This window comes from Pseudonaja textilis, chromosome 4, assembly GCF_049901715.1.
Source record: "Pseudonaja textilis isolate UNSWEBS1 chromosome 4, rPseTex1.2, whole genome shotgun sequence".
NCBI classification, from domain to species: domain Eukaryota; kingdom Metazoa; phylum Chordata; class Lepidosauria; order Squamata; family Elapidae; genus Pseudonaja; species Pseudonaja textilis.
In genome coordinates, this window is record NC_141993.1 from 86,762,557 (window position 1) to 86,775,415 (window position 12,859).

The following is a 12,859-nucleotide window of genomic DNA, read 5'->3' on the forward strand; positions in this document are numbered from 1 at the left end:
GTTTATTGATTGATCATTGCTTAGCATTGATTGTGATGGTAATCTCTGCTTATCTGGGTGTTAGTGTTGAACAAGGAGAGCAACTGGAATAGAAGGTGCCTCAAACCACTTTCTCCTGTGTTAGGAAAGATGAATAAAAGGATGGGAACTACACAATCATGAGTTCTGATAAATGAGAAGATATCAAGCATGTGGGAAGAGGTACTAAGAAGAAAACTGCAGTCCTAGCTTTTCTCTCCGTAAAGAGAGAATATTCACATAACAAGTTTAAGCAAAAGGTCTGTCAAAGAAATGGTACATCATGCCACGTTGGTTGACAATGAACCTTTATTAGCCTTTTATGACAGCTTGTTATTGCAAACCCAATTTGCTTGATGAGAATATGGTCTAATGCATTGTGCAACCCTCGAAATGGGCTAATTCAGTAACCAGATGAAGGAAGTTGACAAAACCCTGCAATGTGGGGAAATTGGATTAGGCTTTTTTCTTCCTGATCAGCTAGTTTCCTAAGGGCTGGGAAAACCTTCGTCATGAGTGAACATTGAAACGTGTGACGCTTTCTCGCATAGCTTGAAATAACTTAAATCCTGGAAATGCCGCACCCTGTCGTTTAAATGCAGAAATAACCTGTTTTCCCTGAAAATAAGACCTATCCCCCAAATAAGACATAGCATGTTTTATGCACATACCTATTATATGCCTTGCCCCCCCCAAAAAATAAGCCCTACTTAAGAGCCTGCGCAGCCAGCCAGCTGCCCATTCCATCCGGTTGCTCGTGATGCTGAGCTACCCAGCACGGCCCATACCAGCTTACCTCAGGGCCCCCGCAGCCAGGCCATCCACGCCCTCACCCCTACCTCGCGGTGGCACTACCAGCAGGCATATGTAGCAGAAGCCCACATAGCCACAACAGAGCAGGAGGATGAGTGGTGTGTTGCCGCAGTTGCGAGGCGAGACATGTGTCGGGGCATGGATGGTTTGGCTGCGGGGGCCCTGAGGTAAGTCAGTGTGGGGCACGTGAGGCAGCTCCATCCGTCGCCTCGCGGTGGTGGCACTGGTGTGCCACGCAGCCTCCTGCCCTGCCATGAGCAAGCAGAAGTGGGCCTCCCATACTTGGGAAAAAAATAAGACACCCCCTCAAAAATAAGCCCTATTGCTTACTTTGGGTTCCAAAAGAAAATAAGACCCAGTCTTATTTTCGGGGGAACACGGGTAAGTAAGATAATAGACACACAAATCTAGTTTTCCAACAGAGGAATTAAGCCAGGATCTATGCTATTTCAGAGGTTCAGGGAAGAGACTTCCAAAGCAATGGAGGAAGAACACAGAGGTTTAGTCCTTAACTTACGACCATTTGTTTAGTGATTTTCAAAATTACGACATTAAAAAAAAGTGACCTACAACTGTTTTTCACACAACCGTTGCAGTATCCCCTTGGTCACATGATCACAATTCAAATGCTTGTCAACTGATTCGTATTTATGATGGTGGCCGCATCCCAGGGTGATGTGATTGCCTTTTGCGACCTTCTGACGAGCAAAGTCATTGGGGAAGCCAGATTCATTTAACGACGGTGTTGCTAACTTATCAACTGCAGCGATTCACTTAACCACTGTCGCAAAATGGGGGCAAAAATGTCACGCGTAGCCACAGAAATTCGGGGCCCAACTGTGGTCGTAACTGAAGGACTATCTGTCGTTGGCAGGTAATCGTCAAAGGGAAGGGGAGTTGGTTTTGCCTTTTCAACGTAAGACTAACTTTATAGATCTAAAGGTTTTTTGGGGGGCTGGGGGAGTAGGAGACAGAAAAAGTAGTCCTGTGAGTAGCATCAGGCAAAGCGGTATAATGTTATAATTTTCGGCAAACCGGCAAATCCAACCCCTGGCTGGCCCCACCTACCCTGCCCCATCCCTCCTAGGAGTCTCCACACAGCCCGTTTTGGATGCCAGGTAAGTGTAGGGCCCGCGTAGAGGTTCAGGGAGGACAAAGAACAGGCCACCCAGAGGCTCCGGAAGTTTCCAGCCTCCAGAGAACCGCCGGAGCCCAGGGTGGCCATTTTAGAATAGAATAGAATAGAATTCTTTTATTGGGCAAGTGTGATTGGACACACAAGGAATTTGTCTTGGTGCAAATGCTCTCAGTGTACATAAAAGAAAAGATAAATTTGTCAAGAATCATAAGTATAACACTTAATGATAGTCATAGAGTCAATCAATCATACTAGGAAACAGTCCATATAAATCGTAAGGATACAAGTGACAAAGTTACAGCCGCACAGTCACAAGTGGGAGGGGATGGGTGATAAGGAACGATGAGAAGATTAACAGTAATAGTAGTGCAGGCTTTGTAAATAAGTTGGACAATGTTGAGGGAATTATTTGTTTAGCAGAGGGATGGCATTCGGGAAAAAAAAACTGTCCTTGTGTCTAGTTGTTCTGGTGTGCAGTGCTCTATAGCCTCATTTTGAGGGTAGGAGTTGAAACAATTTATGTCCGGGATGCGAGGGGTCTGTAAATATTTTCACAGCCCTCTTTTTGACTCGTGCAGAATACAGGTCCTCGATGGAAGGCAGGTTGGTAGTAATTGTTTTTTCTGCAGTCCTAATTACTCCCCGGAGTCCGGGTCTGTCCTGTTGGGTTATAGAACCAAAACAGACAGTTATATTTTTGCCCTTCCGGAGACTTGAGGAAAGCCTCCAGAGCCCGGGGAGGACGAAAATGCTACTCCCCCCCCCACCATTGTGCAGGAGGCCGACTAGGCCACGCCCACTCAGCAACCGGGAAGGAGAACCCCTTGTTAAAATTTTTGAAGCCTACCCCTGAGTAGCATATCAGTGAGAGAAAAAAAAAAAAACTAGAATAAGAAATTGTAATGATTGAAGTGGCATAAAACGATTGCCGAAGGAGGCAGGAAAGTATCTGGAGGGAGGGAAGGAGGGAGACGGATAAATGAAAATTAATATCTCCATCAGATTGGATCGTTGGAAGACAAACAGAAGGGAGGAGCAAAGTCAAGAGCTCTTCTGTTAATCCTAGATCATGAGATGTGGATTAACAAGGCCACTTCAATTGCCACATTAAGATAAATGATGAAAAAGTTAAAATAATGAGAATTCGGAGACAGAAATCTTTATTAAATTTGGATGGATTTTATAGTTTATCTCAATTGCAATAGATTATAATATGACAGTAGAATGCCTCACATATACAATAAATTTCTACATAGGTCATAGAATAACAGAGTTGGAAGGGACCTTGGAGGTCATATAGTCCAACCCCCTGCTCAAGCAGGAGAATCTATTCCATTTATTAGCCTCCACATACGTGGCACAGGCAAACTTACCTCACTGCACATGTGCATGCCTCACAGCTAATTTTTGGCCTGTTTGAGGCCTTTTTTGGTCTCCCAGAGACTTGAGAAAAGCCTTTGCGGGTCAAAAAATAGGCCCATTTCATCACTTCCTGTATTTCCCATTTTTCGGCCTGCAAAGCCTGCAGAAGCCTTAAGCCTCTGGGAGGCCGAAAAAGGCCTTAAACAGGCCGAAAATTGGCTGGGAGGCACAGTGCAGGGAAGAGGGCAGCATTGGAGGGGGTTGCGTGTGCATGCGCAGGGGGCGTGGGGCCGCGCGCACATTGCCTTCTGGTTGCTGGCATGCAAGTGCGCACAATTTTTGGCACAGGAACCCAAAATGGTTAGCCACCACTGACCTAGGATCAAACTCGCAGCCTCCTGATTGTGAGGCGAGAGCTCCTCCTCTAGGCCACCTGTACATTTTAAATCTTAAGTCTATTTTTTTGTATATTTATATCTTTATATAATTATCAACTAACCAAAGCGACATAAATGGTAACGAATAAAGTCATTAAAATGTATGTTGCTTTGGTTATTTGATAATGTTTGCTAATCATAATTCAGTAAATACTAGTTCCAGTAGTTCAGTGGACAACAAGAAAAATTCTAAATTAGTTCAGTTCCTTTCAAGCTGCCAATGACCCAACTAGTTGCTTTTTCGATCCCCAGTTCAAGTCCTTTTCTATCCTGGCTTCCCATTTTTTTTCTCTTGTTCCAAACCCCCTTTTTAAAAAAAACCAAAACCAAAGTTCAGGTATTCCTTAACTTACAACCATTCGTTTAGTGACCGATCAAAGTTACTACAGGGCCGAAACGAGTGATTTATGACCATTTTTCATACTTACGACCATTGCAGCATCACCATGGTAACATGACCAAAATTCAGACATTGGGCAACTGGTTCCTATTTATGACGGTTGCAGCATTCCAGGGTCATGTGATCCCCTTCTGACAAGCAAAGCCAATGGGGAAGCCAGATTCACTTAACAACCGCATAACTAAGTTAATAATGGCAATGATTCACAAGAAAGGTGGTAAAATGAGGCAAAACTCACTTAGCAACTGTCTTGCTTAACAACATAAATGTTGGGCTCAATTGTGGTCATAAGTCGAGGATGGAGCTGTACAGATAAGTCTCTGATCTCCCTTTTGATTTGGAGGAAGAGATGCCATAAATTAGCTTTCTGGAACTCCACTGCCTTTCAGAGACATAATCTGCACCAGTGGTCTGACCCAGGCTTCATCAAACTTAATGAAACACAAACTTATTTTAAAAGCAAAACCTATTTGAATGCAACACTGGGAATTACTTTCATTCCTGGCCAGAACAAATTATAAAGAGCTCCCCCAGATAAGAGCACACCTTTCAGTGCGATAGAATGCTGCCCAAAAAACAGAAGTCCAGTTAATTATAACACAAACCAACCAAAGTCCCAGAAAAAAACAACCAGAGTTCATAGAGCTTCAAGAAGGACTCAGAAATTCCTGCACTACTTTGCTTCCTGTAAAGCATTAGTCATTGAGGTCTGACTTTTATCCCTTATGGGAGGGGCAATCACCTCCCAGCCTTACTCCTGAGTCGCCCCTTCTGCTTCAGCTGCTCTCGCGTTATGGCAGCTCTGCACACACACGCACTGAGAACAGGCTCCCCTGGTTCCTCTGCCTCGCTACTGCCAGACTCCGGAGTTTCTGGAGTCAGCACCCCACTCCCAGGTGGTCCTGGCCCCATCTCTGCATCGAATGCAGGACCCTCGTCCAAGTCTTCCCCAGACTCCCTGCCTGATCCCCCTTTCTTCTCCACTGTCCAACTCCGCTGCTGTCTGCACCAGCTGCTGGCGAACCACAACAAGCAGCCCCGGTCTTGAAGCCAATACAAGTAATCCTTGATTTATGACCGCAATGGAACATCATTAAATCAGTGTGCTTGTGAAGCAAGGCATCACATGACCGCACCCAGTTTTACAAACTTTTTTGCCGCAATGCGTAAGGGAAAACTCATGTGACCACAGCTCGCAATCTTCTCTGCCAGCTCTCCATTTTTTAAATTTCTATTTATTCCAATTTTTTTTGGTTCTATTTATTTTTCACGTTGCTGTACTGCCCTTCTGGCTCAAAGGGAGACTCTATTCTTCACTGTCAGCTGGGAAGATCGCAAGGGGCGATCATGCGACCCAGAATTCCGTGACTTATCATAACTGTGAGCTGATGGCTAAGCACCTCCATCGTGATCCTGTGGGGTCCCTGCAGCAGTCATTTCATTAATTGACGGACCTTTCATTGTCATTCCTATCATATCTCAAGACCTAAAATGGACGCCTAACATCAAAAACGTCATCAAAAAAAAGCCCAACAAAGAATGTTCTTTCTGCACCAACTCAGAAAGCTCAAACTGCCCAAGGAGCTGCTGATCCGGTTCTACAGAGGAATTATTGAGTCTGTCATCTGCACCTCTATAACTGTCTGGTTGGGTTCTGCAACCCAACAGGACAGACACAGACTTCAGAGGATAATCAGGACTGTAGAAAAAACAATTGTTACCAACCTGCCTTCAATCAAGGGCCTGTATACTGCACAAGTCAAAAAGAGGGCTGTGAAAATATCCCTCACATCCCGGACACAAACTGTTTCAACTCCTACCCTCAAAACGACACTATAGAGCACTGCACACCAGAACAACTAGACACAAGGACAGTTTTTCCCCGAATGTCATCAATCTCAGTGGTGGGATTAAAAATGTTTTACTACTGGTTCTGAGGGTGTGGCTTGGTGGGCGTGGCTTGGTGGGCATGGCAGGGGAAGGATATTGCAAAATCCCCATTCCTGGGGGAAGGTTACTGCAAAATCCCCATTCCCTCCCCACCCCACTAACCTGCTTTCCAGCTCCGTTCTCCTGTGCAGGGCAACCAAAGAAGACCCAGCCAATCAGCTGAGACTTGGGAGGCAGAGAAGAGATGGGGGCGGGGCCAGTCAGAGGTGGGATTTGCCAGTTCTCCGAACTACTCAAAATTTCCACTACCGCTTCTCCAGAACTGGTCATAACTGGCTGAATCCCCCCTCTGATCATTCTGCTAAACAACTAATTCCAGCAACTCTGTCAGACTATTTACTAAGACTGTGTCACTATTATTCTTCTCATCTTTCCTATTACCTATCTCCTCCCATTTATGACTATATCCTTGTTGCTTATATCTCTACGATTTATATTGTTTTATTTGTTTCCTAGTATGATTTTATTGCTTATTTAGTACCCTATGGCTATCATTAAGTGTTGTATCTTATGATTCTTGACACAAATGTATTTTTTCTTCTTTTTATGTACACTGAGAGCATTTGCACCAAAGGCAAATTCCCTTGTGTGTCCAATCACACTTGGCCAATAAAATAATTCTATTCTATTCCTAAGTGCAAAGACCAGTTGGAAGTTGGAAGTCGAACAATCACCGGATGAATGGTCATAAGTCAAGGACTGTCAGTGCCACCAATAGGCCTGCTGGCTGGAGGCTATAGCAACTGTAGGCTAAACCCCCTGACCCCAAACCAGGGAAGCCAGTACAGAGAATCACTCTCTCCTGCTAATCAACGTTTGTCCTTTGGTCTTCCTTCAGTTCTGGATGTCGGCTTTGGCGACCACCATCCCTGTGCCTTGCGGGGCGTTCATGCCCGTCTTTGTCATTGGTAAGTTACGGCCTCTGTGCCGTCTTCTCCCCCTTTCTTTGCCACCCACTTTCTAGCTGCATCCTTTCTTGATATCGCCCTGTATTTGAGCCCTACCTTTTCCAGGCAAATACAGATAGTCTTGAGTAGAGTGGAGTGGATTGAGATAGGATAGGTTAGGAATAGAATAGGAAATAGAATAGAATTAGAAATAGAATAGAATGGAATGGAATGGAATGGAATGGAATGGAATGGAATGGAATAGAATAGAATAGAATAGAATAGAATAGAATAGAATAGAATAGAATAGAATAGAATAGAATAGCATAGCATAGCATAGCATAGCATAGCATAGCATAGCATAGCATAGCATAGCATAGCATAGCATAGCATAGCATAGCATAGAATAGAATAGAATAAGAAATAGATTAGAATAGAGTAGACTAGAATGGAATGGAATGGAATAGGATAGGATAGGATAGGATAGGATAGGATAGGATAGGATAGGAAATAGAGTAGAATAGAGTAGAGTAGAATGGAATGGAATGGAATGGAATAGAATAGGGAATGGAAAGGGGAAGGGAAGGGAAGGGAAGAGGAGAGGAGAAGGGAAGAGGAAGAAGAAGAGGAAGAGGAAGAGGAGAAGAGGAAGAAAAGAGAAGACAAGAAAAGAGAAGAGGGAATGGAGTGGAGTAGAATAGAGTGGAATGGAATGGAATGGAATGGAATAGAATAGAATAGAATAGAATAGAATAGAATAGAATAGAATAGAATAGAATAGAATAGAATAGAATAGAATAGAAATGGAAAGGGGAAGGGAAGGGAAGGGAAGAGAAAGGAAAGGGAAGAGAAGAGGAAGAGAAGAGAAGAGAAAGTAGAAATAGAATACAAGTATAGTAGAATGGAATGGAATAGGACAGGATAGAAATAAAAATATAAGAGAAATGTTGGAAGGACCTTGGAGGTCTTCTAGTCCAACCCCCTGTTGAGGCAGGAAAAAACCCTATACAAACAAGTGGCTGTCCAGTCAGTTATTTTGGAGGCAAGAAGTTCCACTGATTAATTCTTCCAGCTGTCAGGAAATTTCTTCTTAGTTCTAGGTTGCTTCTCTCCTTTATTAGTTTCCGTCCATTGCTGCTTGTCCTGCCTTCAGGTGCTTTGGAGAATAGCTTGACTCCCTCTTCTTTGTGGCGGCCCCTGAGATACTGGAAGACTGTTATCATGTCTCCCCCAGTCCTTCGTTTCATTAGACCAGACATACCCAATTCCAGTCCTTCAGAAGTTGCAACAGCATTGAAAAAAGTGACTTGTGACCTTTTTTCATACTTATCACCACTGCAGCATCCCCAGGGTCACATGGTCAAAATTCAGACGCTTAGCCACTGACTCATATTTATGACGGTTGCACTGTTCCGGGGGGTCACACGATCCCCTTTTGCGACCTTCTGGACCAGCAGAAGCGACGTGGAAGCCAGATTAACCTAACAGTCACGTTACCAACTGAGCACCTGCAACAGCGACCACTCTGTTATTCTGTTATTGCAAGGTGTTTTACAGCTAGTCCTCATCTTATGACCGCAATTGAGCCCAAAGTTTTAGTTTGATAAGCTAAAGAGAGAGGTGGGTTAAGTGAGTTATGCCCCATTTTTACGACTTTTTCTTTTAACAGTTGTTAAGTTAAATCCTGCCGTTCTTAAATCAGTAACGTAGTTCTTAAGTGAATCTGGCTTTCCCGTTGACTTGGCTTGTCGGGAGGTCACAAAAGGGGATCCCACGACCCCGGGATACTGCAACCCGTCATAAATACGAGTCAGTTTCCAAACAACCTTAATTTGGATCGCATGATCACAGGGATGCTGCAAGGGTTATCCGTCTGAAAAACGGTCGTAAGCCCCTTTTTTTCAAGTACTGTTGTACAGGGCTGGGCTTCAAAAATTTTAGCAAAGGGTTCTCTGCCCGGGGACTGGGTGGACGTGGCCATGGAGGGTGTGGCCTAGTCGGTCTGCAGTGGGGAGGGGGTGTTTTTGTCCTCCCCAGGCTCTGGAGCCTCCATGAGGGTGAAAACGGCCTCCCCGGGCTCCGGAGGGCCAGAAATGGGCCCATTTCCAGCCTTCCTGAACTTCTAAGAAGCCCATGTCAACTCATAAAATATTTCTATGGTCTTTTTTAGAGTTGCTAATAGAAAAAAGACGGGGGGAGCAGTGCAGCATCTTGCAAACCGAAAGTGCATTCCATAAATAGTTGGTCAAAGATAGTAACTAGGTGACTGAAAGTTTCTCCCGCGCAAATATCTCACTGCGGGGAGCATGATTGATGACTCTTAGCTACGGAGGTGTCCCATTGGAGAATATGAATTACGATACACCCAGGGGGTGGGGGTGGGGAAACCAGGGTCATGAATGATGTGCCTCAGAGTCGGCTACACCCAGGCAGTGCCGGACATGTGAACTCCCAATAAATCCTTTTTGAGGTTTTGGAAGTTTGGCTCGAGACTCGTGATTTAAATGGGGAGGTAACTGCCGGAATCCTGACAGCCTGTTTTTTGCCTTCCCCGAGTCTCCGTGCGACTCACCTGCATCCAAAATGGGCCGTGTGGGCACTCCTGGGAGGGGAGGGGCAGGGTGCAGTGGGGGAGGGGCAGGAGTGGGATTGGGGACTTTCTGAACTGCACAGAATTTTAGGTAGGGGCTCTCCTGAATCCCCGGCAGCCCACCTCTGCGCGTTGTAACTTTGAACGGTGACTAAATGAACTGTTGTAAGTTGAGGATCACCTGTGTTTAAGGGGACTTTTTTTTTGTCTTCTGGGAAGGCAGCCCATGGGTTTCCCCCAGCCCAGACCCAGAAAATCGCTTTCTCCTTCCTCCCGAGACCAGAGAAAGTCCCTCGTCTGTCTGTCTTCTCCTTTCTCGCCCGTCTGATTTTGCCTCTCTTTGCAAACAGGGGCAGCTTTTGGGAGGCTGATGGGCGAGAGCATGGCAGCTTGGTTCCCCGATGGCATTCACACTGACAGCAATATCTACCGCATTGTGCCAGGGGGTTACGCAGTGGTAGGTAAGAGAGGCACCTTTTCTTCTATTTCTCCCCACCCACTCACCCCCCAAAAAATTCAGGAGGGTTGGTTCCGTCAGGAACGGGCTTCACCACCTCAGTTGAAGCATTAGCAGCTGCGTTCACGCCATTGTTTGGTTGGCTGAGCTGTTTCCGGAGCTGCAAGCGAAAGAGAAAGGACTTTAGAATAGTAGCAAAGAAAGAGAGAGGTGTTTCAATGTTGGTCTTACAGGGGGGAGAAGGACCACACTTCCATCTCATAAATGGGTGGAGTGAGATTCAGATAGCTCTTGCAGAGCCCGTTCCAGTGGCATCACGTGAAGTTTTAATAATTTGTAATTGGTTTTAAGGATGGCAGGTTGTAATTGTTGGTTGTGTTTAACTATGTACACCAGGGGTGTCCAACCTTGGCAACTTTAAGCTTTGCTGGCTGAGGAATTCTGGGAGTTGAAGTCCACAAGTCTTAAAGTTGCCAAGGTTGGACACCCCTGATGTACACCATTCATAGATTCTCATGCAAGTGAGATGAGTGGCCATATAAGTTGGATCAATGAGAGAGAGAGAGAGAGAGATTAGATAGATAGATAGATAGATAGATAGATAGATAGATAGATAGATAGATAGATAGATAGATAGATAAGGAGGGGGGTAGGGAGGTGGATGGATGGATGGATGGATTGATGGGTAGATATTGGTAGGTAGGTAGGTAGGTAGATAGATAGATAGATAGATAGATAGATGTATGGATGGATAAATAGATAGATCGATAGATAGATAGGTAGACAGGAATAGATAGATAGGCAGGCAGGCAGGCAAGCAGGCAGGCAGGCAGCAGCCATGGTTTCTCAGTGATTGGAATGCAGCATTGCAGGCTAACTCACTGCTCACTGCCAGCAGTTCGATCCTCACCGGCTCAGGGTTGACTCAGCCTTCCATCCTTCCAAGGTTGGTAAAATGAGGATCCATATTCTAAGGAGCAAATATGGTGACTCTGTAAGCCGCTTAGAGAGGGCTGGAAAGCACTGTGAAGCGGTATGTATGTCTAAGTGCTATTGCTATTAATTTCCATATTCCAGCACAAAAATGGCCATTGGAGCACTAAATGACCATCTTTAAAAAAAACAGTCTTAACTTCAAAAATGGCCGTCGAGCACAAGGATTTATTACCATAATTCCCTGCTTGGTTATTGTCATAAGTCGAGGAGGACCTGTACCTGTACCCAGAGTGGCTCATAATATGCTTTCCAAGTATCCCAAGGGCTCGACTCTTGGTTCTGTCTAGTCTGTACAGCCTGGCAACCTGTTTGAAAGGGAACCAAAAATAACTCTAAATGTCAATCTCAAATGTTGGGCCCCTCTTCCAGTGGTGGGATTCAAAAAAAATTTACTACCAGTTCTGTGGGCGTGGCTTGGTGGGCATGGCAGGGGAAGGGTACTACAAAATCCCCATTCCCTCCCCACCCCACTAACCTGCTTTCCAGCTCCATTCTCCTGTTCAGGGCAACAAAACAAGACCCAGCGAATCAGCTAGGACTCCAGAGAATAGATGGGGGCAGGGCCAGTCAGAGGTGGGATTTGCTGATTCTCCGAACTACTCAAAATGTCCGCTACCGGTTCTCCAGAACCTATCAGAACCTGCTGGATACCACCTCTGTTGCGAGCCCAATTGGATGCCTTCCCCATCCCCTAATGCAGAAAGCGATCCTGCTCTTCTCTGACATGGCTCCCTCTCTTCCTCCCCAGGTGCCGCTGCCCTCTCTGGGGCCGTCACCCACACGGTCTCCACTGCCGTCATCGTCTTTGAGCTGACCGGCCAGATCTCACACATCCTGCCGGTTATGATTGCGGTGATCCTGGCTAACGCCGTGGCCCAGAGTTTGCAGCCTTCCCTCTACGACAGCATCATCCGGATCAAGAAACTGCCGTACCTGCCAGAGCTGGGTTGGGGACATCAGGAGTAAGTGTGCACAGATGTGGGCGAGACCAGGGGCGGGCTTCAAAAATTTTAGCAATGGGTTCTCTGCCCGGTTGCTGGGTGGGCGTGGCCATGGTGGATATGGCCGTGTCGGCCTCCTGCACCACATTGGGGAGGCACTTTTGCCCTCCCTGGGCTCTGGAGGCTTTCCTTGAGCCTCCAGGAGGGTGAAAACAGTTTTCCCCGGCTCCGGAGGCTCTCTGGAAGCCAGAAATGAGCCCATTTCCAGCCTTCTCGAACTTCTGGGATGCCCATTTTTTACTCTCCATGAGCCTCCATGCATGCCCTGCACATACCTGCATCCAAAACGGGCCCTGTGGGGACTCCTGGGAGGGGAGGGGCAGGGTGGATAGGGCCATCCAGGAGTGGGATTTGGGGGTTCTCCGAACTCACAGAATCTTAGCTAAGGGCTCTCCCAAACCCCTAGCAAACCATCCCTGGGCGAGACCCGTACTTTGGGTTGCGATGCTGTGGGGAGTTGGGTGAATAGCGCTCTGAATAATGTGTATGCTAGCCAGAGCTGATGAAAGCTACAATTCAAAAAAGAGTCAGAAGACAGAATCCTCGTGTTATGAATGTAATGGAGCCTGCCCATTCCATTCGTAACCTGAGGATTCGTGGGAGTGAATCTTGTACTTTGAATGGGATCACTCCCTTCTTTTGCCCAAGCATTTGCTAATCGAATGTGAGGCTTGTTAAGTGCACATGAGGTATTTCAGGGTGAGGAAGGCCATGGGGGGGCCTAGCAATGGAACACCTAAGACCACCCAAGTCCTCCCCAACCCACTGAAATACCTCATGCTCCCCACAATTGCTTCCCCCCCCACCTCA

General features: G+C 46.1%; 1 protein-coding gene across 2 annotated transcripts in view; it reads left to right on the forward strand.

The window, feature by feature from the left end:
- The window catches only part of CLCN2 (chloride voltage-gated channel 2), a 123,738-nt gene that overhangs the window by 81,668 nt on the left and 29,211 nt on the right, over positions 1-12,859 (forward strand). For both annotated transcript variants that reach the window (XM_026718889.2, XM_026718890.2), the window contains exons 13-15: positions 6,957-7,026; positions 9,946-10,056; positions 11,797-12,010. In XM_026718889.2, coding sequence (XP_026574674.1) covers positions 6,957-7,026; positions 9,946-10,056; positions 11,797-12,010 — 395 coding nt within the window. The remainder of the gene's footprint in view (positions 1-6,956; positions 7,027-9,945; positions 10,057-11,796; positions 12,011-12,859) is intronic.